The 25,727-nt window shown below is 43.7% G+C and overlaps 1 protein-coding gene across 1 annotated transcript in view; it reads right to left on the minus strand.

The window, feature by feature from the left end:
• Positions 1–11,089: 11,089 nt before the first annotated feature.
• Positions 11,090–25,727, minus strand: part of PRPS2 (phosphoribosyl pyrophosphate synthetase 2) — a 28,481-nt gene continuing 13,843 nt past the window's right edge. Inside the window, exons 3-7 of the mRNA XM_053917204.2 lie at positions 24,477–24,575; positions 23,937–24,061; positions 15,669–15,842; positions 14,746–14,905; positions 11,090–13,646 (exon numbers count right to left, since the gene is read on the minus strand). Of these exons, the coding sequence (XP_053773179.1) occupies positions 13,554–13,646; positions 14,746–14,905; positions 15,669–15,842; positions 23,937–24,061; positions 24,477–24,575 (651 nt within the window). The 3' untranslated portion in view covers positions 11,090–13,553. The remainder of the gene's footprint in view (positions 13,647–14,745; positions 14,906–15,668; positions 15,843–23,936; positions 24,062–24,476; positions 24,576–25,727) is intronic.

Raw genomic sequence — 25,727 nt, forward strand, 5'->3', positions numbered from 1 at the left:
TCCTGTGGGTTTGTTATGAGCCAGCCACTGTTTTTAAATATCCATCTGTCTGTCTATCTATCATCTATCTATTTTTAGAGAGAGGAAGGGAGGGAGAAAGAGAGGGAGAGAAACATGGACATGAGAGAGAAACATCAATCGGTTGCCTCTCATACGTGCCCCGACAGGGGACCAAACCCTGCAACCCAGGAATGTGCCCTGACCAGGAATTGAACTGGTGACTTTTCAGTTTGTGGGATGATGACCAACCAACTGAGCCACACCAGTCAGGGCCAGACACTGTTTTAACTGCTTTATATGTATTGTCTCATTAAATACTGAAAAAAAGTAAATATCTTGTTATCTCCCCCTTCTTTTCTTTTTAAAAACTAATGGCATTGATGCAGAAAAGATAATTGACTTTGCCTAGGTCTCATACTATGCAATATTCACACAGACAGTAAAAATCAAATGCCTTCTTATCAAACCACCTTGCTATGCAAACAATTTGTAAAAATCAACAGCTTACTTATATACAAACAGAATTTGATCTAGATTGGTGATAGGAGGAAAGATCCCATTCAAGATACTAACGAAGCTATGAAATACTTGGGAAGAAAATTGACATGAAATGCTTGGGAACCGAGGAGGTGGTAGGGGGTGGGAAGCTATAATGAATGCTTTACCTTGCAGGCTTGTGCTTGCCATTTCCCCTGCAGGTCCACTGTGCACACTTTCCCGCCCTGCTCTGTGTCCCGAGAGGCTGACCTGTAACAACTTCATCGACAGTTGCCAGGCTTTGGGTTGGGGTTGGCCAATGGAAAAAGGTCAGAGTATTTAACGCCTTGGCTCCCTCCCAGCTGTGCGAGGCTGTGGGCTGGCTGCAACCCTCTAATGAAACTCTCAGCAGGTGATACTCTCCTAATGACTACTCTTCCCAAATTCCACTAATCGTTCCTTCCCCTTCCCATCTCAGGTCTGGGGTTGTAAAGACTCCCCTGTGAACTGCTGTGCCACCCTCTCTGACTTCCCTAAATCCTGTTCAAACTGGCATTAATAGCCACTTCTCGAAACTTAACAATTTCTTACTTGATTGTGCCACCTGTTTCCTGCCAGGACCCGAGAGGATGCGAAGAAGATGTAAAGAAATGAAGAGAAATATATCGTTATTAGGGCTACAGGGAACAACATTGTAAAAGATGGAAATTCTGCTTAAATTGATTTGTAAATGCTGTGCAATCTCTATCAAATACCAAACTATTTGTTATAAAAATGGGTCTGACTGGGTTAAGACCACATGTGAGAATAGTCAGGAAATTTCTGAAGAAAAAAGTAATAAGGGCAGGATCCCCCCCACACACCTATAAAGGCTCTAAAATGCTATATTGACTACAACGGCAGAGTACCAGCATGTCAGCGAAAGAGAGAAGCTATCACCCTGGCCAGGTGGCTCAGCTGGTTGGAGTTTTTGTCCCCGAAACAGAAAGGTTGTGGGTTCGATCCCCAGTCTGGGCACGTATGGGAGGGAGGCTATCAATCCATGTTTCTCTCTCTTCCTTCCTCTCTCTCTAAAAGCAATGAAAAAATGCACTCGGGTGAGGATAAAACAAATTTTTTAATAAACTCTTTAAAAAAGAGAGTGAGAGAAGATATCAAGTGAAAACACGTATGGCACATTAGTTTAATGTCGAATCAATGACAAGGAATTGCACTAATGCTGGGCAACTGGCTCGAAGTCCTACCTTATTCCGTACAGCAAAAATAATTTCATACAAGTCACACATTTAAATGGAAGACACTCAACGTTAAAAGTACTAGAAGAAGCCATAGATGAATATTTTTATAACCTGAAGCGGGAAAGTCGTTCTGATTAGGACAACGACAAGAAACTGACAGCGACAACCAGAGCGCGGAAGAAGGCATTAAAACATTTGACTACATAAAGATACACCTGTTCCTAGACTTACTGTGGAGATCACTTCGTAAGGTATATGAATGTCTAACCACTATGTTGTACACGTGAAGCCAACACAGTATCGTACATGAGCTGTACTTTAAAATTTTTTAAATCTGCCTACTCGTCTGTAAAGTGAGGGATGAGGTTGCGTGGTCAGTAGAGACGCATCCAGGTTTTCTATGGAGGTTATGATACTGTGCGTTTAGCTTATTGATTATTCTTTCTTGTCATGTTATTTATCTTTGCTTCACATCTCCTAGCTTCCCAATGATATTACAGGTCGCTTGAGTTATGAATGCATTGTCCCCAGAATCTTGTCCATAGTAGGTGCTTAAAAAATCATTATGATGACAAACATGAAAGTGATCAAGAAAATAAGAACAATTCAATCAGTGAGGTCAAGTTTGAGAGGAAGGCATGATACAGGTTAACCATTATTAAAGTGACCAGTCACCTGACTAGTTTCACCAGCTGTTTGAACTAACCAGGAATTTAGTCAAGTACAACTTGTCTAGTCACCGAGCATAAATAAAGCCTTTTGTTTTCTTAATTCAAAAAGATTCTAAGTCCTTAAATCAATGTGGCCAATTCAATAGCAGAGTGGTTACTGATTTTCTAATAACTGATATTGTATATCATTCTATTTTAAGTTCAATTATACTATTATAATACTAATTATAATGTGTGTTTAAAAATTCTTTTTCTTAGCAACTTCATTTTGAAAAATTTCTCCTTGATAAAAACTGTTGTCTGCTCACATACAGACATACACGCATGCGTAGATGGACACACTTGATATACAGAAAACTTAAAGGAATTTTACAGCGCAACCTGTATGCCTGCTGCCTGAATGCAATAATTGTTTACTGCACGTCACGTCCCTTTTACCTCTTTGTATGTGGATATTCACGTGTATATGCTTTTCTAAGTCATTTGGAAATTGCAGACATGTTACCCCAAGCTCTGAAGCCTGTATCTCCTCAAAGGATGACACTTAAGAGAATTAATGCCACAACATCACCTCATATCTATTTTATATTCCAATTTTCCCAATTTGTCCCCAAACCATCTTTTGTAGCCTTTTTCTCTGGTTCAGCAGCTACTCGGTGTCTCTGTAATCTCTGTAAAATCTTTCTTTATGTAAAACCTGCTTTAATGTGTGACATCCACCCCTGCGAAGGTGACTTTAAGCTCTGCGACAAAAATGTTCTCCTCAATGGCAGACCTACATTTCCAGTTATGTGCTGGACTGTTCTATATGTACAAAGAGGGACATATTCTTCTAGAACAAAGCCCTGAGATTTTGAAAGATTAATATGTAAAAGCTGAAAAATGTTTGAAGAAATTAAAAAAGCTAACACTGCTATTTAAAAGCTACAAGAATTGTGTCTCCTTATAGATCAAGGCAGTGAAATTTGTTGCATTCTTGGTTCCTTTCATTTTTCTTCTCTCTCTCTCTGTTTCTATTTCACTCTCTGAAAACAGGTTGAATGGGGCTTTTAGTTAGGCAAATATAAGGCAAGGCAATGACCTTCTAACTTTGTCTTTAATTTTAATAGAAAGTACCTAGTCATAAGTTAAGAACTCGTATGTATAGCAAATAGAAAGAAGAAAAAAGAAATGAAGGAAGGGGGATAGACTGAATGGGACTTTTACTTAGGCATATAAAAAGTAAAGGACTTTCACCCTGGCTGGATAGCTTAGGTGGTTGGATCATCGTCCTGATGCGCCAAGGTTGCAGAGTCCATCCCTGGTCAGGGCGCACACAAGAAGCAACTGATGAGTGTATAAATAAGTAGAACGATAAATTGATGTTTCTCTCTCTCTCTCTCTTCCTCTCCCTTCTTCTCTTTCTAAAACCAACTTGAAAAGTAAAGGACTTTCATTTTGATTTTATTTTTGTAAATGATGTATAATATATATTCATGTGGTACACAAATATATATAATGTATATGGAGAGAGAGAGGTGTGAGGTGTACCCAAAAGCACCCCTAGTTTAGTGACTCGCTAGGGGGACTGGCAGGACTCATCCTATAGTGTGCTCACAGCTGTGATCCTCACGCTGAAAGGGTACAAACCAAAATCAGTACAGGGGAGGGTATGGGGCAGTGACCGGAGGGACCCAGGCACAACCAGCTCAGGACACGCTTAATCCCCCAGCAACCGCTTGAGAAAACACAGATGAAACGTTACCTAGCAGGGAAGCTCATTGCAGACTCAGCACTCAGGGTTTTTAGTGGGGGCCCGTCACGTAGGCACCCTCTGCCTAGCATGTACCAAAATTCCAGAAAGAAAGCAGGTGTTCAGTATAAATTATATTGTTTACAAGCACAGTTTAGCCACAGCGAGCCACAGTTCTGGGAATGGTGGGGACCCACTAGAAATTCGAGTTCCCAGCTGCCAGTCAAAGGCCAACCTTGGAAGCAGCCCTTTCTAAGGACAGCAGCCTCACGCCTGCTATGAACTCATCTGCTCACATACAAACATACACGCATGCGTAGATGGACACACAGTAAACAAATCTCGTCACGTGCCATTTGTCCAACTCCACCCCTGCCCCATGCGGACAAGAAACCATTGTTATCAGTTCCTTATCTCTCTGTCCAGAGTTTCTTTATCTTCTTATCCCCCTCCTCTTTACCCCCTAGGTATATTTCGTTAGCATACACTTTGTTCCTCACTTGCCTTTTTATGCGGAGTGCCTTCTACACTACAGCTTCGTAGAGGGGCATCCTCACTCTCTCCTCACGGCTAGAAAGCCTTCCTCGTCTGGATATTCCACAGTCTACTTAGCTGTCCCTGTAGTGATGGGCAGCTGGGTTGTTTCAGGTCTTCGGTATTACAAGCAGGTAGTGCAGTGGCTCACCTGGAACCTATGGAAGACCTTCTGCTGAGGAGTTCGTTGTGGCCCCAGTGATGACCCAGTCTGAGTGATGAGCCAGAAGATGGCCACGTGGTCGGCCCAGTCTCCTGCAGGCTAGCTAGCTCAAGAGCAGTTATTGGCTAGGCCTTGTAGTGGGTTTTCTAAGTCTCACTGCATTTTGGTTTTTATCTTTTCGCGGATCAGGAATCACCCTTGGTGGGTAGTTAAGCTTTACTGTAGGGCTGGTAAATTTGGCCAATTGGGCCATGCTTATACTAAAAAATTATTGGCTGTTTATCTAAAATTCAAATTTAATGGGGTATCCGTATTTTATCTTGGCAGCCCTATTTACTGTCGTGTTAATCTTCAGACTTAAACATTGAAGGACTCTTGGGATTTAACCCCTGAAATTAAAAGGAAGGCCAGACTGGAGCCAACACCCACAGCGGTGGTTGAACAAGTGCACAGCTGGGGACAGAAGCCCAGGTTTGAGTCGCGGCTCTGCCATTTGACCCCAGCATAGACATCAAAGGGGTTCAGTAGGGACGTAGCATCATACGTCGTCTCCTACAGCTGATGGGAACCTAAATAAATCCCTTGAGCGAATTGCTCCAGCCCACCCAATGCCGCGTTCCCAGCATGGGGAAGAACAGGCCTTACTGTGTCACTAGGCAAGCTCCTCGGTTTGGGCGAACATGCGGTGAGTGAGAGGTAGGTGTCAACCCCACTGCTTCCCCGATTCCTGCTGCCTGTTTCCACTCTTGGGCGCGGAAAGTCAGGGTCTGCTTGATGAAAAGGAGAGAGGACTTTAATGGTATTTTTATCACAAGGCTGGAGTCTGAACCCTTTCAGTTAGACATGACAATGAACCCTTTTGAAATCATGTTCTGTACTAGAAATGTGCCGATACCATGAGCCTGCTCTTTGTAAGTGACACATGGAGATAGAAACAGGCCACGTGGTGCCTTTGTAATTTATGTGTTTGCAGCATCGCAAAGCCTCATGCCAGCTACCCTTGTCTTTTGTTTCTCCTCCCCCCTTTACGCTGAACTGTGAAGCACCTGTCTGCTCAGTCCTGTAAGTTTCATTTTACCTTGAAATGAAAGTGTTCTGAAGATGTCCTTCACAGGATATGCAAATTCATGTGACAACACCCTTCTTTCCTGTTGAGGACCCGTCCTACCAGAAGAGTCCAAAGGGTCAGATGCTTTGAAAAAAGCCCCCGATGCAAATAACGAAGTAGATGACTTGGTTAAAAAGAGGAAAGGCTATTTATGGCTGTAATGGTCTCCAAGCAGTCTGCCTGCTGCCTTGAAACATCAGAAGCAGGTGGGCATTACAGAGAATCGATCTTGCCATCTGGTTTTCATAGACTGGTTAAGTAAATCCATTAGTAGTAAGGTAGAGTGGAAAGAACGGTCTCTTGTGTTCTAGAGACACGACTGCCTAATAAAAATGCTCCTCACACCTGTACATTCATTCTTTCACCTGGTTAATGATTCCATCGTGTTAGAACACAGGTGGCAAACACAAGGCCCGTGGGCCGAATCCCGCCCTCCACCTCGTTTTATCCAGCCCGGCACCTTGTTTCTACCTGGCGGCAGCACCGAGCTCCTTGCCCCTAGTTAAGGAGCAGTTACATGTACGCAGTCCTAAATTACATTTGGCCCTTTGAAGGCAAGCGAGAGGGTGATGTGGCCCCCCATGAAAATGAGTTTGACACCCCTGCGTTAGAAGCACCATCACTCATCAAGTATAAAAATAAAACACCTGCAAGGTAGCTGGTGCTAAAGCCTGATGTGCCCACAAGGAAGCCAATACTCTAAGAAGTCATATATCTGGTAATACGCAAAACTGGTTACAGTTCATGTTGTTTTGACTCTACTTCCCATGTTCATCTCATCAGCCAGGTCCTCAGCCATTTAGCCACATTATAAGCCAAAAGGCCTGCTTGAGTTTATGATTCTAAAGATTCATTTTCCCTATTTGATGCAACTGTTCACATCAGATGCTGTCATGTTTCAATTCCGTATTGCTGTGTGACAAACTACACTGAAACTTCTTAGCTTAAAACAGCTACAATTTTTTGTGTTCACTGCCCTGTCGCGGTTGGGGTCTCGCATGCGCTTGCAGTCAAATGGCTTTGTTCACACATCCTGTGCCCCAGTGGGGAAGGTTGGGAGGCTGTGACCTCTTGCTTTTTTGCTTTCCGTGTGGCTAGCTTGGGCTTCTTTTCTTGGTGATTAGATACTACGAGCAAGTATTCCAGTAGAGACAAGCCCGATGAGCAAGCACTAAGCCCTTGCCTGCATTATCCTTGCGAATGGCCTGTGTATTGGCTAAGCCAAGAGTCAGTAAGGGAGGGCACTGCACGTGAGCATGAAAATTGGGAGCCGTGGTTCACTGGGAACCACCAAAGTAACAGTGTACCCCTTGTGACGTATGGAAGAGAAAGGTAAGGGGATTTGTATTTAAGCCAAGATCGGTCGTTTCAGATTTTGTCAAGGGTACTGGATTTAAAACCTATTACTTTAGATTACTCTGCAGCCTCTAGAAGTCACATATTAGAATATTGAATGACATGGAAAATGATAATAACTGTAAAAAATTTTTTTTAAACAAATTCTTGTTTGGTCATATGCTACACTTTTAGCCATTGTTATTGCCAAGTAATTATAAACAATTTTTTAAAATTTCTTGTCCTTGTATTTACCAAAATTTCTTCAACGGATATATATTATTTTATAATCAGTAATAAAGTGTTTATATCATTGAAGAAAAAAAATAATTGCAGTAATTGGTGATAGATTAACAAGGTTTGGGTATATCTATATAATATTTCTATTACTATATTATCTTAGAGATTCTATATAATAAATATTTACAGTCCATAAAATAAAGTTCTTAAAGTAATACAAATAAAACAACACCCCAGTATTTTTAAATGGTCAGATTGGAAAAAGGGGGACAAGATCGCCAGTTCAGCGTTGGCCAGGATTTTGGGACTTTGATTTGTAAATTGATAGTATGATTCCGGTGAGCAACTAAAGTATACCAGAATTCAAGAGGGGCATTGCTCCCACGGAGCAACACCATAGGTAGGAATTATAACAAAGGAGAAATGTTATTAAATTCTCCAAAAATTAGTCAGTCCGAAGGTTGTGGGTTATTGTCAAGCTGATTAAAATTCTCCAAATTGTTGGTGACTTGTATAGATTTATGGAATTAATGGTGGCCCTTTGTTCTTATATGTACTTTTCTCTGCTCTCTTGCTTTCTAAATGCAGTGTCCCAAACCCGATATGCTTACATGCTGGGAGGAGGGAGCAGACCTTGAGAGCTTTGTGGCCGTGAGCTTAAAGTGGAAGTTCTGAACCTTGGTGGCACATTGGAAAGGGATCTTCATGTCTGGCACCCAAAGGTTCTGATTTAGCCACTCCTGGGTGAGGCTTGGGCATTGGGAGTTTTCAGAACTGCTCGACTGATTTCAATCGACAGACAAGCTTGAGACCAACAGGAATGACAGAAGCTCGCTTGACTTGACCTCTATTTAAAACCTGATTGGTTAACCTGCATTCTCTTTTCCTTCTATAAAAAAATAAATGTTGATTGATCCGCAGGGCCTATTTAACATCTCAGGTCAGTAGGGTACTAGCACTATACCAGTTGAGGTGATTTCCAAGATTCAGTTGTTTCTAAACCTGTTTATGTCAGTTGTGTTATTAATTGTAATATTATAGCTCAGTGAAATATGAGCACAAGAAGAGACAGAGTTGGATGTTTGGAAAGACAGCCAAAGTAAGCTGCTTAAGAAGGATGTAAGAACCAGTGCACAGAAGGGCAGTGTCCATCAGTGAGTGTTCGGACACTCTGCCTTCTGCCCACAGTCCCCTGGGGTCTCAAAGACCACTTGCGGCACTAAAGGCATTTGTGGTGAAGGACTGGCAATCACACCGGGTCTTGAATGCATTTTCTAAAAGTGTCCCCCTTTTCTCCTCTTTTATTTTTGACTACAGCTCTTCAGCTTTTAGTTATTTGACAAGGGACTGAAAAAGAATGGAGAGGCCACAGGTTGTTGGCACACTGTGGGGCATGTCACATAACCTGCTTTCACTGCAACCGGCGCAAGATCAGACCCATGATCCTGGGGTTCCTTAGCCAAGGTGGCAGTGGGGATCCAGAACCCCTCACCTTAGAGGACAGAGACCTAGGGTGACCAAGCACCCCGGTTTGCCCAGGGCTGAGGGGTTCTTGCAGTGTAAAACGTCCAATGCTGAGAAAGCCCCCTGCCAGCCAAAACGAGCTGTTCACCTGATGGGGAGGTAACCATCTTTGCCTCATTGGAACCACAGCTGTAGTTGGTAGAATCCCACTGAGTCAAGAATCGATACCATAGCCTATTAAAAGTGCACGCATCTACCTCCTCATTTTGCAGACACCCAGACTCAGAGTGCCGTGGCCACCTGCGCAAGGCCGCACAGCTTGGCAGCAGCGTACCAGGAACCAGCCTCCACATCGCCTCGCTCCCGGTTTGGGGCACTTTCCACTGCATTGTGTTGTTTGCTTTTCTATTTTGATTGCTTTTGAAGTGTGAAATGATTTTGGCTGTTTTTTCTTTTGATCATGGGACTCAGCCTTTAGGATAGTGAGAACTGCTCTTATCGTTATACAGGGCACCGCTTTTTGGTTCCATTTTTATCGGGACGGTCTCGCAAATCGGGTTGGTGTGTGTGAAGGGCTTCAATTGATCACCATCTCTATTATTGCATGGCATCCGTTCCTGTCATCTCTACGGCCCGTTTGAGGTATTTTCAACACCTGTGTGTTTGTGGCATTAGGTAATGCTGCCCTCGATGGAGATGGTCAGGACAATGAGCCTCTGGGCGAGGGGATTGTGTTCGTGCCCTTTCAAGAACACAAAACAGAACTTGGAGACTACAGTGAAGCCAACCAATCCAGAAGGTGGTCTTGGGAAGCGAGGGCAGGGACAAGACGGAGGGATGTGTTTCCAGGGTACAGAAGGTCAAGCAATAAAGTGAAGCCCCACAGGGAAGAGGACTGACTGAACATGTTGACTTCTGCAGGCAACACACATGAAGGACATGCTAGTATGTTTCAGGCCCTCACTTCTGTCTTCATTGGCTATCCTCGCTCAAACACACTACGCCCCAAACACCTTGTGCTGTTCCCCCTTGAGCCCTTGCTGGAATACAGCCATCTGGTTCTGGAAAATCCTGCCACGAGGTACCACCAATAAGCCGTCCTGTTTGGCTCACTCTAGCCTGACTCATCCTCTGAACCTCTACTTCATCTTTCCCTGACACTTAGCCTGTAGTTCAACTGGATTTGGTCAGACCTGCCACGTGAAATGAAGCACCCCAAAGAGGCGTGAGAGCATTATCAGGTAGAATTGAAGTGTTTCCACACTGCAAATGAACTGCTTCATTTCCCCCCTCCCTTCAAGTACGTTCCATAATTCTCTCAAACAGATCTCCAATGGAGCTGGGTTTAGTTCTTTGTATTTCACTGTGACTTTTAAGGCAAAAGGCTGCCACTCTGGGTTACCCACGCTTTAAACCAGAGCATTACTGGGAGAGCATGAGTATGTATAAATTCATCTTGCCCCTATGAGAGTAACTTAAAGCATCACTGAATAGAAGTTGTTTTGTGGGAACAGGAAATGCTTCTTGGCACTTCTGACATGAAAGCACATGAGAAACTTCTATGGGGCGTACATTTTAAGTTTGGTCTGACCCAACCAATGGCTACCAGACATTACTACTTTGCCGTGTAAACACTGTGTGATCTTCTTTTACAGGAAACATCTAGAATTACACCTTGGATACCTTATGTGGCACCACTATTACACTTTGGGGCAAGGAGACCGCAAATCAGTCCTTCAGAAATACCTTCGAAATGGAGGAGAGAGCCCTGGCCAGTGTTGTTCAGAGTGTCATCCTGTAAACCAAAAGGTTGTGGGTTCGATTCCCAGTAGGGCACATATGCAGGTTGCGGGTTTGGTCCCCAGTCAGGGCGTGTGCGAGAAGTCAATCAATGAATGTTCCTCTCTCCTTCAATGTTTGTCTCTTTCCCTGCCTCTCTCTATAAAAGCAATGAAAAAATGTCCTCAGGTGAGGATAAAAAAAGAAAATGGAGAAGAGCTAACTTCCAAAAACTGGCTTTTCTGTAGTTTTATATGGCGGGCCGTAGTCGGGAAGTGGCGCACAGTTTCAGGTACCCATAGAACATCACTCGGGCAGGACACAGCTCCACAATGATGACACACGCCATGAAAGTAGTAGGACTTTATTGAAATGTTTTAGTACAGTGTCGAAAATGTTACAGTAAACCAATACAAGCAAATGATATATTCCTGAATCTAGTTGGCATCTAACAAAACACAGTGACCCTATGAATATCTGTAAGTGGGTTAATGTAAGTTGGAGGCTGAGCGACTTTGGTATGTTCCCATTTCTCTGGCTCCCCTTTTTGGCTAGATACACAGCAAGTCAGACTCCGTCCGGCAGAGCTGACAGGACCAACGCGTTTGGTGGTTTCATGGACAGGTTTCCACACCAGCAGTAGGAAACGTGCGAGCTCTGGGAGTTGGGGGAGGAAGCTGCTCGGAGGCCACCTTCCTCATCTTTGCTGAACAGAAACCAAATGGCTCAGGCCCACTGCCGCCATGTATGGCTAAGTCTAGTCTAATTAGTTAATGTATTAGAAGTACTTTCAAAAACACACTTGGTACTAAATAATGTAAGAAACAATCGGGTCTTAATTCAGAGGATTACAATAGATTTTCTATCATTTTCCCCCCTTTGGATCTTATTTTAAAATCAACTCCATATTGTACTACAAATTATAAATGTTAGAGGAAATGATCACCTCAAAAGCAACTGGGTTTAGTCATGTCATGCCAACAGGCCCACACTTGTACGCCAGGCTGTCTACTTATGCATATTCATAACTCCATTTTCATTTCTCTATGCATAGAAATTCTAAGAAATACAGATATCACTTATTTATCAAAAAATTAAAAGTACATAGCATCTAAATAAACTCTTTACATATCTCCATCTAAATAAACTCTTTACATATCTCAAGTCAACTCTTTCTAGACATTGTCACTCCGTATTGCATAGCTGGCTGTACCAGGCTATACCATTTTATCTCAAAAACCATAACTCAAAATGCTCGCTTCTGCGGTGACAAAAATGATACTTTTAACTTCGATTCCACCTCTGCTATAGTGAAGTTTGAAACCTTAACAACCTATTTGGGAAGGTTCCTAACAAATTTGTTAATGACTTCAATAGATTTCCCCTTTCCGCCTGCAGATTTTAAAGAATTTATTCTCTTCAAGTTTTAAGATTCAGCAGGAGGGAGAGACTGTTGTTTATTATTCTATGCAGGCAAATTGTCTTCTTCCAGTGATGAAGTATTCAGCTGGGCGCGCACCGGTGTGCACACAGTAAAATTCAGAAGGAGGCGGGGCATCGGGGGGCACCTGATGTAGGAGGTGGTTATCAAGGGCCACCTTGAGGAGGAAGCAATCTTCCCCTCCACAATCACTCTTGGGCCCCTATTTGAATATTTTTTCAATGGAGGAACTAATGTTTACTTGTTTGTACTTTTCTCGTAGGCCTTTCTCACCTACATTTTTCATGTAGTGGCTTTGGTTCCAATCATCAGTTGCCTAGATTCGCTACTTCTCATTACAAAAAGCTGATGAACATGAAAAATCAAAACTAATGATGCTTAAATATGCATTTAGGGTAAGTCACAAAAATCCACCTTTTTATTTATGCGAAAGGCCAAATTATGATCAGATTACTCAATTTGAGGGGACTCAGAAGAGTTTTTGTTTACGTGGAAATCAACACGAAATTACTGGACAAAAGGCAAAGTCAAAGCTAGAGCTGAAAACGTGACCTGAACAAGACAACAGGACGAGTGGCGCCCAAAGAACTGTCCATCTGGGACGGACAGAGGCAAGCAGGGACGCGACAGTGCAGAGACTATCTTAAAACGGGTTCCAAAGCAGATCTATCACTGAACTCATTTTGGAATTTGAGAACACGACACTTCACACAGGTGATTGCTGTAACGTGTTCCAGAAGTGGTAACAAAAACAATTTGGAGCTAAATGGCCTCTGATATGTCTAATGTTTACCCAAAAATCTATCAGTGGCCAACTTCAAGTACAAAAAATTTGGTCCAAATCAAACACAGTAACTAAAATGGTTTATTTGAAACCCGGCTACTAAAAAAAAAAAAAAAAAAAAAATTTCACGGTATTATATATCTTCTAAGGTTTTCTTAGAAGGGCTCATTCTATATAGGGTTTTATTCAAATGTCCACAGGCATTATCATTTTATATATACATAGAAATCTTTATCCTAAAGTCACCTTGGGCAACCCTGAAATATATAAATTATGAACTTCCACAATGCAATTCCATACGTGGAAGTTGTGGCCTCAAAACAGGACAAAGGAAAAGTCACCTATCAGAGCAAGTCAAGGTGACAAAAATACTTTTGACTTATGACACTTCACAGATCAAATAACCACTGCCCTCCCCCCAAACTGGAAGTAAATGGTCTCGAGCTATAGAAGGGGGACACAACGGGGCTTGGTGGATACAAAGATCTGGCTTTTGTGTTCTAACTGCTGAGTCGTAACCCTAACAAATCAGATGAAGACACACTCATCAGAAACCAGCGGGCTTGCTCCATGCTCCCATCCTGGACTTACAGCGGGACGTGGCTGAACAGGTAAGACACGGATTCACCGTTGTGGGTCCGGCGGATCGCCTCGGCCAAGATCATCGAAATGTCAATGACCTAAGTGACAAACAGAAAAAGGGCGACGAAAGTGAGGCATCTTAGTCACATGTAATTAAAAACATAAAAGCCAGAAAACCTACAATTTCTCTGCCTGCGAGATATGCTACTATCAAGACCTATACCCGTTTCTTTTGGGAGGACAGACAGCTTTGGGTCCAATTACAGCCTGTTAAACCAAACCTAAGGCACAGGTGGCAAACACAAGGTCCACGGCCGAATCCAGCCCTCCACCTTGTTTTATCCAGCCCAGCACCTTGTTTCTACCCAGCGGCAGCACCAAGCTCTCGCTTCACTGTTAAGGAGTAGTTACATGTACACAGTCCTACAATTACATTCGGCCCTTTGAAGGCAACCGAGAGGGTGATGTGGCCCCCAGTGACAATGAGTTTGACAGCCCTGCCCTATGGGATCCTGGAAGGGAGATTTTCAGTGCAGATGCTCAAAGGCTTTTCAGGGCTGCTGTTAACCAGAGACATCCTTGTCTCGGGCGTTTGTTGTTTCTAAATTAATTTTATTCCATTATGTGGAAGGCTTTTCTTTCTCTTGGTTTCAGAAAAATGTGTATCATGTAAGAGCGCAACTATGATCGTTCTAACTCAGGGTTCAGCAAACTACTTTTTCTGTAAAGTGCTTGAGAACAAATATTTTCTGCTTTGTAGGCCACACCCAACTCAGTGGTCCTGTGAGAACAGCCATAGATGATATATAAATTAATGGGCGTGGCTGTGTTCCAATAAAACTTTATTTACAAAAAGCACATGATGGGCTGGATTGGGCCTGTGGGCCATAGCTTGCAGACTGTCACCTGTGGCTGATCAGGTGGACCCGTTGGGTTGTATGTTAATTCTGCTGAGCTGCAGCATAGGCTGTCTCTTACTCTTTCTATCTACAGTAAGTGGTTTGACTCACTCACTATTTCTAACTTTGACCTCTGCCGGTCAGAGCCTTTCTCAGAGCTCGAACATGAATTAGACCCCCACACGAGAAGCTGCGCCCTCTGCTGACATCTGCCTTAGTAAGCGGTCGCACACAGATGCTATTTTTCGGGATCCAAGGTAGGCGCCTCATTCGGCGCTGCCTGCAGTGTAGACAGTACCTGGATCTTGGGGCAATGAATCATTTTGTCCTCTTGCGGAATTGTGTTTGTGACAACGACAGCCTCAAAGGAAGCACTGTTTATTCTGGAAATAGCTGGTCCAGAGAAGATCCCATGGGTAAGGATGGCATAAACTTTGGTAGCTCCGGCTGAGACCAGCCTATAAAACAGAAGACAAAAAAAAAAAAAAAAAAAAAAAAAGTCACCCCGTAGTGTGAATTTAAAAGCAAAGCGTTCCATAAAGGGAACCACGAAACCAATTTCATTCACATTCAGTAGCCAAAAACAGGCTCTTAAAAGGTATGTGTTGGCAACATGCTTTGTTATGCCATTAAATCTGGGACTACTGACCTTGGCCTTGGGCCCAGAAAATCCTTCGTTGTGCTGCATCCCCAGATGGCACTGTAGCAATGCCTCCCACCCCTGGGCTGTGACAACCAAAAATGTCTCCAAACATTGTCAAATGTCCTCCAGGGCACAAAACTGCCCCTTGGTTGAGAGCCACTGGTTTAAACCAAAATAGCCTGAATACCATCCTTTTGACATATCAATATAAAGTATCATTGAGAGATTTTATGTTCTTTGCTTTGTACTGTCTTTGAAGGCTGGAGCGAGGGCCGAACAGAAGGCAGTGAGAGCCCGAGGAAGCCTGCAAGGGGTCTCTTCCTTTCTGTGCTCAGGTGCAGGGGGCATGCCTCCTCGGACCCTTCATAAAACGCACCTTGAAAGTGAAAAGCAGGTCTTAAAGGACCACGGTTTCCTTCCTACCAAGGAAAATAAATGCGCCTAGAACCTCCCCTGGTTTGAAATGCCACTGCCAAGCAGCCAGCAATAATTAGGAAGAACAGGCCTAATTTTTTAAAGCTGACATTTTCCCCTTCTTAATGAGATATCCTAACATTATCCCAAATTGCCCCTCGTACCTGTCCGCAGCGTGGCAGATGGTGCCACAAGTGTCGGCCATGTCATCCACGAGGATGGCCACGCGGTCCTTCACGTCGCCCACGAGGACCATCCCCTCCACCTCGTTCGCCCTCTTCCTCTCTTTGTGAATCAACGCAAAGTCCACATTCAACCTGTCCGCAATGGACGTGACCCTGTGCAGATGAAAAGGACACATTAAAAACAGTCAATGAAACAATCTCGTTCTTTCAAGTTGTCCGTTTGGAATGCAGTCACCAGCCACACTCTAGACAATGAAAGAATCAGGTCTCACTTGTAAGGCTAGTGGCGTGGCTCTGCATTTGTGGCAGCTGGGGATAAATGGCGGGACACCTTGACCACTGGCTAAAGCTACTGGATAATAATTGATATTCAATTTGGTAGCGCCGCGTGGTGGTTTTTGAAATCCCAGGCACGAATTAAAGCAAGTTACTCAGAAAGTGCCACCTGCGCTGTAGGGGACAAAGTCCTGGTTAAATGCAGCCACAGAACAGGCAGGCTTATAGAAACGGGCTCCGGTACACTTGAGGCCTCAGGAGACTACATCATGAGTCCGGCTCCTCCACCTGTCAACTGTGAATGCTCAAAAGCCATCAGCTCAGAAGGGGTTGAGCTGGCCCCAGAAAGAGGAGGTGACAGGCCAGGCCTGTCTGTGAGCCCAGGACATTTTTCCCATGAAAAGTGGGCTTAAACGGTGAAAAGTGACCCTGGGTGCTCTGACCAAAGAGAGAGCTGGCAAGTCTCTGCACCCCAGGTCTCCCTCGCCTGCTTCTGAGAATGTTCAATGACCGTATTTTTTCATTGTGGTAACATACATATAAAATACAATTTATCGTTTTAACCAGTTTAAAGCATACAATTCGGTGGCATTAAGTGCACACACATCGTATGGTACAAGCACCACCTCCAATTTCCAGAACATTTTCATCACACCGAAAGGAAACCCTGGGCCATTTTAGCAGCCACTCCCCATCCCCCCAGGCCACGACGACCATGAGTCTCCTTCATCTCTATGCATTTACCTATTCCGAACTTTTCATATGAATGGAATCATACAACGTGTGGTCTTTTGTAACTGGCTTCTTTCTCTTAGCATGTTTACTAGTTTTTAAAAAAATTTTCCTTATTTATTTTTAGAGACAGGGAAGGGAGGGAGAAAGGGATAGAAACATCTATGTGAGACAGAAAAATCGATTGGTTGCCTCTCATATGTGCTCTAACTGGGGACCTGGCCCTCCATCCAGGCACATGCCCTCACTGGGAATCAAACAGGAGACCTTTCGGTCTACGGGATGACACCCAAGCCACTGCGCCGCACCAGTCAGAGCTGATGTTTACTTGGTTGGTCCATGTTGTAGCTATATCAGTATTTTATTCCTTGTTCTGGATGAGTAACATTGCATTGTAAGGATGTATAATCACCCATTCTGCCGATCCACTCATGTGTTGATGGGCCCCTGGGTTGTTTCGCCATTTTGGCTACTGTGGATTCTGCTGCTATAAACATCAGCACAGAGGTATGTTTGAGTCCCTGCTTTCAAGTCCTTTAGGTACATACATGTGGGCAGAATTACTGGGTCATACGGTAGCTCTGTGTATATAACTTATCTGGCCAGTATTTTACCAGCTTCCAACTTGATCAAAGGCCACAGCCACCTTGTTCAGATCTTAATGTTTTCACTGAAATTAGCAGGGACGTCTGTTACTCAAGCAAGGGCCATAAATGAGAACGAGGCCTAAGGCGAGGCCGCCTTTACTCCACGTAGGAAAATCTCCATTTCCAAACGACGTTTTATAGAGTTGCACTGCAGCACAGTAGGCCCCTGGGCACCCTTTCCGATGCAAACAGCCTCAGCGCTGGATTACAGGGGGGACTACCTTTGCGAATGCAGCCCTGAGCTGGAACACCAGTAGGAATCTTCAGAAGCAGAGAGTGTCAAAGTAGTTATCGTAAGAAGCAAGCAAGCAGCTAAGTTCTTGCCCCGAGGGGTTCTAAGGAGCCTTAAATGATCCTGACCCTAACAGGAGACCCTGTGTAACAACAGGGATGCTGAAGGTTACCCCTTCAGCATAATGAGTAAAAAGAAACCTGCTGCCTAGGTGGGCACAGGAAGGACGTGTGGCTGTCTCAAACTGCACGCTAAGTGGAGGGCGTCAGCTCTCTCTCTCGAGTTGCAAACTGCACGCAGGCACTCGTGTTATTCGTCCAAATTCCCATGTTGTGTATAATAAAACCCACAAGTGGAGAATTTAACTCAAAATGATACTTTGGGGTAACACTCCAAGGTAAAGAGAAATGATAACAGATACACTGGGATATGGTGGGGGGCAAGAGGTAAGCAAAGACATTAGTCAATATGTAGACAAATCTAAATAAGTGTTTATTATCTAAAACCGCAATAATAATGTCTCATTTGTGGAAAAGAAAAAGACTACACCGGACAATAGCTTTCAAGTACAAAGGATGGTGGTCACGAATGAAAATGTCAATAGTCTCAAAAGAGAAAGGACCAGGCCCTGGCTGGGCAGCTGCACTGGTTCGAGCACCGTCTGGATACAGCAGGGCTGCAGGTTTGCTCCCCAGCCAGAGCACACAGAGGAATCAGCCAATGAGTGCATAACTAAGTGCAAAAACAAGTTGATGTCTCATTCTCTCCCAATCAACAAAATAAGGACCAAACTTTCCACTTAAAGGCAAAGGCTATTAGATCAGCTAAGAGAAGACACCGGTTTCAGATCTCCGAAGCCCCTGAAGCAAAGGAAAGCATTACTGTGATAAGGTCCATATCCTTCCTGCTATCAAAAATGCATCCTTCCGTCTCAAACCAAAATCACATTGTCCTAGCTCACATCCTTCGTTTCTAAATCTATTTACCACTTGTTAAGGACTTAATTGGGCAAACAAATTAATTACGATGCTGACAAAAACTGTACAATCACCTTAAAACATTTACTACTATCTATATGCCAATTTCATAAAAGATAAGCCATTTAAACTCTAATTCAGGAAAGCTAGTTTCTCAGGAAACAAGACAGATTTTCCCAATAAGAGACTCATGAACACCTTATATGTAATGCGTGTCTATATTAGAGTGTTGGTTTATTTCTAAGGACCAGGAAGATCTCAGCGTGGCGGGGCCCTGGCCCACGGCCCACCACCGCTGTGGTCTAAGTTCTAAGCCTGTGGAGCTGTGAAGTCCAAGTACAATCTGCATTCACACCTCTGCCAGGTGATCCCACTCTCCTGCCCTGTGGGCAAGCAGACGAGGGGGTCACCCAGAAGCAGGGTGAGAAACAAGCTATGTGGCTTTGGGGGAATGGGGGTGAGCATGGAACATGAGTGGGGAGACCCAGCCACTTAATAGAATATTCCTATTCCTGAATAGCCTATAACTCTTCTTTTGCAGGTGGACAACGGAGACTTAATACCTAACCCTAGCAAATAGTGTTGAGACAATACATCACACAGAAATCTTAAGCAGGAAAAGCTAGAAGAAAAATAATGCCCAGTTTAATTTCCATTTCTTCTGGACATGTGTTTATTCTTTCTAAAACAGAAACAATAAAAATTAAACCTCGATTACTTAAGTTTCACCAACTTCCTGTACCAGTTTTAGTTAATATTGACTATCTCAACCGTGACAGGTGTGTTTCCTTCTAAGGTTTATTTGCTCACAGCTGTCCGCCCAATGAAGCTTCAAAAACTACCCAAGGGACCTCTTGTGGTGACATTAAATATATATGTTTTTTGACCAGGAGCGAGTCAAGCCGAAAAGCTTTTTCTAAGGCAGAAAGTTCCAATTTGTGAGATAGAGATTTATTTTCTTCAGTGAAATAGGACTTTTTGCATCAAGCAAAGAAGTCACAGATAATGTAAACTGCACATATCACGTGTTACCTGGGAGGCTGTTCTGTTAGTTGGGAATAGCTGAGTTTGGAATGTGAGGATGATAATATATAGTAGAAACTGGGGAAGGGGGAAAGGTGGTGGCAAAAAAAATCAGGGGAACTTATCATAAAAGGCCGTGTTTCTTGTATAAGGGAGAGATGGATTATTTAATAAGTAGTTTTGGAGTAAGTAGATGGCTGGGAGGTGGGGGAAGAGTTGGAATCTCATTTCACTCTTTATTCCAAAACAATTTTTGGGTTAAAAAATTGGAACATTAAAAAAAAGAAAAGAACCACCCCTAAAATAAACAAAATCATGGGAGAAGAAAAATGTTGAGAGGGTGAATCCTTTATAAACCCAGAAACCAAAATGTGAAGAGACGGATTGGACTATATAAGAATATTTGGAAAGTCTTGCAGTGAATAAAAATACACAGAGAGAAGAAATGAAAAAAAAATTGGGGGGGGGGATATCTGAACCACCCCCCCCAACACGAGAACCCAAGGTGTGACCTCTTGCCTGCAGGCACCCTTCAGAATCCAAAGGAAAAAGCCTCAGGCCAATAGAACAACAGGCAAAAGAATAGACCCTCCTGGAAAATAAACATGCCTGGAAGGGTGCTTGACCTTACCCTCAGCAACCCAACATCAAAAGGTTTGCATTAATAGACAGGAACGTTCAGGGAGCTTTCTGTGCTCATGAGCAAGTCTATTATTAAAAAAAAGAAACTGCCTCAAATGTCTCTGTAAAAAGTGACACCTCCTGAAGAAGAGCCTCAGGCAGGCCTGCCAGGCGGCGCTCCGGCAGAAGGCGCTGTCATCACAGGAGACGAAGAGCCTCCAGCGGGACAAGATGCGGAGGTGAAAGACGGTGATACTGGTGATCCTGACCCTGTGCGGGCCCCTAGGCTGATGTGTGTTTGTGCCTCAGTCTTTAACAAGATAATTAAAAATGTAAAAAATAAATTTAAAAATAGTAAAATCCACCCTGGAAGGTGTGCTTGGTGGATTGAGTGCCAGCCTGTGAACCAAAAGGTCACTAGTTTGATTCCCAGTCAGGGCACATGCCTGGGTTGCCAGCCGGGTCCCCAGTGCGGGGCGCTGGAGAGGCAACCACACATTGATGTTTCTCTCCCTCTCTTTCCCTCTGTCTAAAAATAAATACAATCTTAAAAATAAATAAATAAAAATAGTAAAATCCCTACAGAAGAAGGATACAAGGAAAATAGTTTTATATACCTGTATGTTTGTTTTATGCTAAGTGTCACTACAAAAGAGTCAGGAAGCTAAAAAGAATTTTAAAGTTTATAAAGTAAAAAGCATTACAGTACACTATGTTTAACTGATTACTGAAGAAATTTTAAAATAAATATAAGTGTACAGTGGACTGTAGTAGTGTACGCGGGTGTCTGAGGCCTTCCTGGCCCTGACCGTCCCTCGCTGCCTTACCCGGAGCAGCTGCCAGTCCTGCGGGCTCCACTCACAGTCAGTGCCCTGTACAGGTGTACCGCTTTGTGCATTTCATACTGTACTTTTCCTGTACCTTTTCGATGTTTAGATACATACATACTTACTGCTGTGTTACAATTGCTTACAGCATTCAGTGTAGTAACAAGCTGTGTAGGTCTGTAGCTTAGGAGCAACAGGCTATACCACACAGCCCCGGTGTGCAGGAGGCTGCGCCATCTAGGCTTGTGTAAGCGCACCCTATTGTGTTCCCACAGTGACGCATCGCCTAACGACGCAACTCTCAGCACAGGGTCCCGTCGTTAAGCGACGTGTGACAGTACAAACAGTCTAAGAATCAGGAATGGGAAACTGGTTAAAAGAATCATAACATACAAATACAATGGAGTATTACCCAGCTATAAAAAAAACAATGGAGCAAATTAAGTTTTAATAAAAGCAGAGTGTATACATAAGGAGTATGTACAGCATATTACCACTTGTATGAAATAAAAGGGAGATAGATGTTTGAATAACGTAATTCTGACATTGGAAAGAACAGAGGTCGCTAAAGAAGGAAATGGGGGATGCTACCCTGTTTGAAGGTTTGCTAAGAGCATTATATTTCCACACTATATATTAAAAAACATGGTTGGGATAGGAGAAGGCAACAGAAGTTTGTGGAATCTATTTCTTTCTTTCTTTTTTTTTTTTTTTGGCTTATTAGCTGCCAAAGTAGTTTTTTTCTGGTTTTAAAAAAAAGAACAAATATGACTGACACAAAAGCACATAATGTTGTCTGATTCCATTTATGTCAAATTTCCAGAGGCAACTCCACAGAGACAGAAAGCAGATGAGTGGCTGCCAGGGGCTGGGAGGGAATGGGGAGGGACTGCTAATGGGTATGGCGTTTCCTCTGGGGGTGATAAAAATGTTCTAGAATTGGATGGATACACAAATCTGTGAATATACTGAAAACCACTGAACTGTGCACTTTAACTAGGCAAACTGAGGTATGTGAATTATCTGTCAATAAAGCTCCTATTAATCACAAGTCGCTCTCATGCTCATGATCACCTCTAACCTCCCATCGGGGCAGCGGACTTGCCATATGCGATACGGATTCCACTGTGTGACCTAAGTCATGTAAATTGCAAGCATTGCCACTAGAAATTACTCCAAAATGTTGCTTATGTTCCCGGCTTATTAAGCAGACAACACTCACAGTGTCTTGCACCTGGAGGGCCCGGCTGGGGCACGTTTGCGAGCATCACACTCAATGCTGGGCTCTGACATGGCACCTCGCCCCATCCCATCGCTGCCCGGCTGGGGTCCTCGCAAATTAACTCTCTGCTTCTAAACAGAGTTTATTTGTGAGCTCCTTCAATGGCCACTTCCTGCTGCTGTTGGAGACCCATCTCCAGCTGAGCCCTGTTTTTCCTCCGCTTCCGTGCTGGGAACCTAAGCACTAGCAACAGCAGCTGAGTGCACTAAGGGGCTCTTGTAAGAATCAGGACCTTCACTTTCTGGGCTATTCTGAAGCTTTTAAGTTTAATTCTAGGTCCCTGGCTGGGCCACAGGTGGATGAGGGAGCCAAATGAGGGATGGGCATTTACATTTTAAAGACGTCCTAAAACCTGATGGTCACTGGTCTCTCACGGCAGGTGTAGTTCCTTGCTTTCTTACAGCACTATTGGACAGAGAGGTCTCTTTCACCTCTCCCTCCCTGATGGAGGCATCTACCCAGGTGTTAAAACCCCATTCCACTTTTTCTTCCTTCCCAGAGGGCACGTGCGTGGTTCTACAGGGTCACTTTGAGTGAGTCACCACGCCCCACTTGCAGTACAGCGATCTGTACCTATTGCTCCTTAATTCCTCGAGCCTCTGCAAAGCGCTCCAGATCTGCTGCTCCTAGTTTTCCTATGCCATTCAGTGTGCCCGCACTCTGATGCTATCAGTGCCACGCCAGTCTCTGTCCAAATTACGTTATAGCTAGTAACTGCTGTCACCCCGCAGCGTTGACTCTCTGTAGCTCTGGATCAGCAGGCATGAGTAGGCAACTTCAGCAGCGAGTGCTTCCTGAGCAGCTGCGCCTGTGGAACTGTCCCTCTGCAGTGGCTTTGCAGTCTGGGACCAATTTTAATGGGAATCTTTTCAGCGTAGGGGTTCCCACCCCATGGGGACAGTGGCTAACCCACCGCACATGGACACATGGCAGAGGCCTTTGCTTTGACATTTCACAGGTGCCTATTTTCTCCCCTCATTCAAAGGCCCTGGTAAAGCCTGGCTTTCCTTCTGGACTGCAGGGGAGAAGTCACCCTTTCATCCCCGTTCTCTCTGGAAGCACCTACGTGGGTGCTAACACTCCAGCCACCTCACTCTTCCTGGATTTGACACCTGACCCCCAGGCCACTGGAGCACGGCTTTCAGCCCTTCTTCATTTCTTAGCCCTAGATAGCTCCCTTTCTGCCTCGGAGAAAGAGGAGCTGTACTGGTGTTCCATGAACGTATATTCCTGTTTTTAAGATCTATTTTGGCTATCATTTCCAAGTGTTTGTAGTAGAAAAGACCAGCTTAGTCAATCATGTTGCTAATTAAAAGCCTCATTTTCCAATTAGGCTTTTGCTTTTATAATCAGAAAAAAAATTACTTAAAAACCTCAAAACGTACTCTTTGCCGAAAACGGATACGTGTGTGTGTGTGCGTGTGTGTGTGTATTTTTCTCTCTCACGACTGATGAAATGTTGACAAAGAAGACAGCACTCTGCTCTGGACGTAAAGGCTGTTGCTCTCTATTGGCTCCTTTGCAAAATCAAGTATTAAGTAATTTCAAACATGGTTCCTTATCCAATAGATAAGAAAAGGAAAAAGCAATCAGTAAATGCAGAAATACACCTGGTGTGGCCACTGCCTACCTTTTGGCTCCACCCGCGTCTGGGGAAACGATGATACAGTTCCTCCAATCAGTGATGTTCTCCCGAATCCACTGCAGGACCGCGGGCTCCGCGTACAAATTATCCACGGGAATGTCAAAGAATCCCTGTGGGGAGAAGTGAGCGTCACATTGCAGGGCTTTTGAAAAGATGAACTTTCATTACATAAAATTTGAGTTTTTTATTCAAAGGAAGCCTTTCAAACAGATTCCCTTTCCTTAATTTTAACAGAATTAAATCAAAAGACAGATCCGTTCCAGGAGCATATTTCAGTTCCATCTTTTATTTGTGGGGGCTGCCCAGAAGACATTCCCACCCCTCCAAAACTAACTGGAGACAAGGGGGTGGCGGAGCCAGGCGATATCAACGTGAAATTACATTTCCAAGTGCAGTAAAGATGAAAAACCAGCCCCAAGTGACGTTACCTCCTTTGAAAATTATTTAACTTCCCAACAAACAGGATTTAAGCACTTGCACTGAGCCCCCAATCACAACCAAGGGCAAGAAAGAAAGTGCCAGAACCTGGATCTGAGAGGCGTGCAGGTCCATGGTGATGATGTGATCTGCCCCGGCAACCGAGAGCATATTGGCCACGAGTTTCGCAGAAATTGGAGCACGGCTCTAAAACACAGAGTCATAGATTTTATAACAGGAAAGAGACGGGCAGAGACGGGTACCTTCAGATTCCTCCCACGGAGGTTTACATGAAACAGGTAAATCACAGCTGCTCTATAACATATTAATAAAGAAAATTAACGATAACTTTAGATTATTTAACTAATAATAGTAAATTACATGTTTTAACAATAAAAAAGTATTCATTTCATTTTGTTCACCAAATATTTACTATTCACATATACTATTGCAAGGCTCGACACTGGGCATGGAGAACAAACGTCAAAGACGCAAACGAACTATTTACATGCAATATCATGATTTGACTAATTCAAATCGGGACAAGTGTGTAGGTACTGAGAGACACTAGCACAGAGGACACGAAGTTTAAAGAGACTCGTTGGCAGAGGCCCTCTGAGGAATCCATTTTTCAGGCTGGCAGAGGCAGGGACGCCAGTGTTCCAGAAAGAGCGGCACGTGTGACGTAGCCCGGGCTGAGAGATCACGCCCAGGAACTGAACGAAGTCCAGTTTGGTCACAGGCAGTGTGATGCAGGGGACAGCGTGAACGCTGGACGGGGAGGCAGGGCCACCTCCCGCACATCCCTGCCAGCCAAGGCCAGTTGTTAAAGAGGAGGCTGCGTTCCGCAGCTGGGAGCCAATGCTCAGTGTTACAAATTACACAAAAACCGGATCGAAGAAAGAATACCTTACGGTGATGGAGAATTTCTTATTTAGAGAAGTGGGTGCACTGTGACTTACTGCCTTCGAATGACCCAACTTCTCCAGAGCTGCAGCTTCCACATCATAAATTATGCACAATAACTCTGTCTGCATCAGAAAGAAAAATATCCAAGACGCTATACAGACATGATTAGACTTAGGAAAAATGTTCGGCAATTTGCTGTGAACCATAGTATTCCTATATACCAGCCGCCAAAAAAGAAAATATAAGGTTAAAACATTTCATTCAAACTCCCACAGTGTTATATGCCATTTATATCTCAGTAACGGTGAAAGAGTTCATTCGCAATAGTAAAAATCAATGATTCCTGTTAAATGCACACACAGAATATATTCAGGTAGAACCACACAAAAAGGAATTACATCACAATGTTAACAGATAATTTGCATGCTAATATACCATTTTTTTTAAAAA

The sequence above is a fragment of the Desmodus rotundus genome, chromosome X (assembly GCF_022682495.2).
Source record: "Desmodus rotundus isolate HL8 chromosome X, HLdesRot8A.1, whole genome shotgun sequence".
NCBI lineage: Eukaryota > Metazoa > Chordata > Mammalia > Chiroptera > Phyllostomidae > Desmodus > Desmodus rotundus.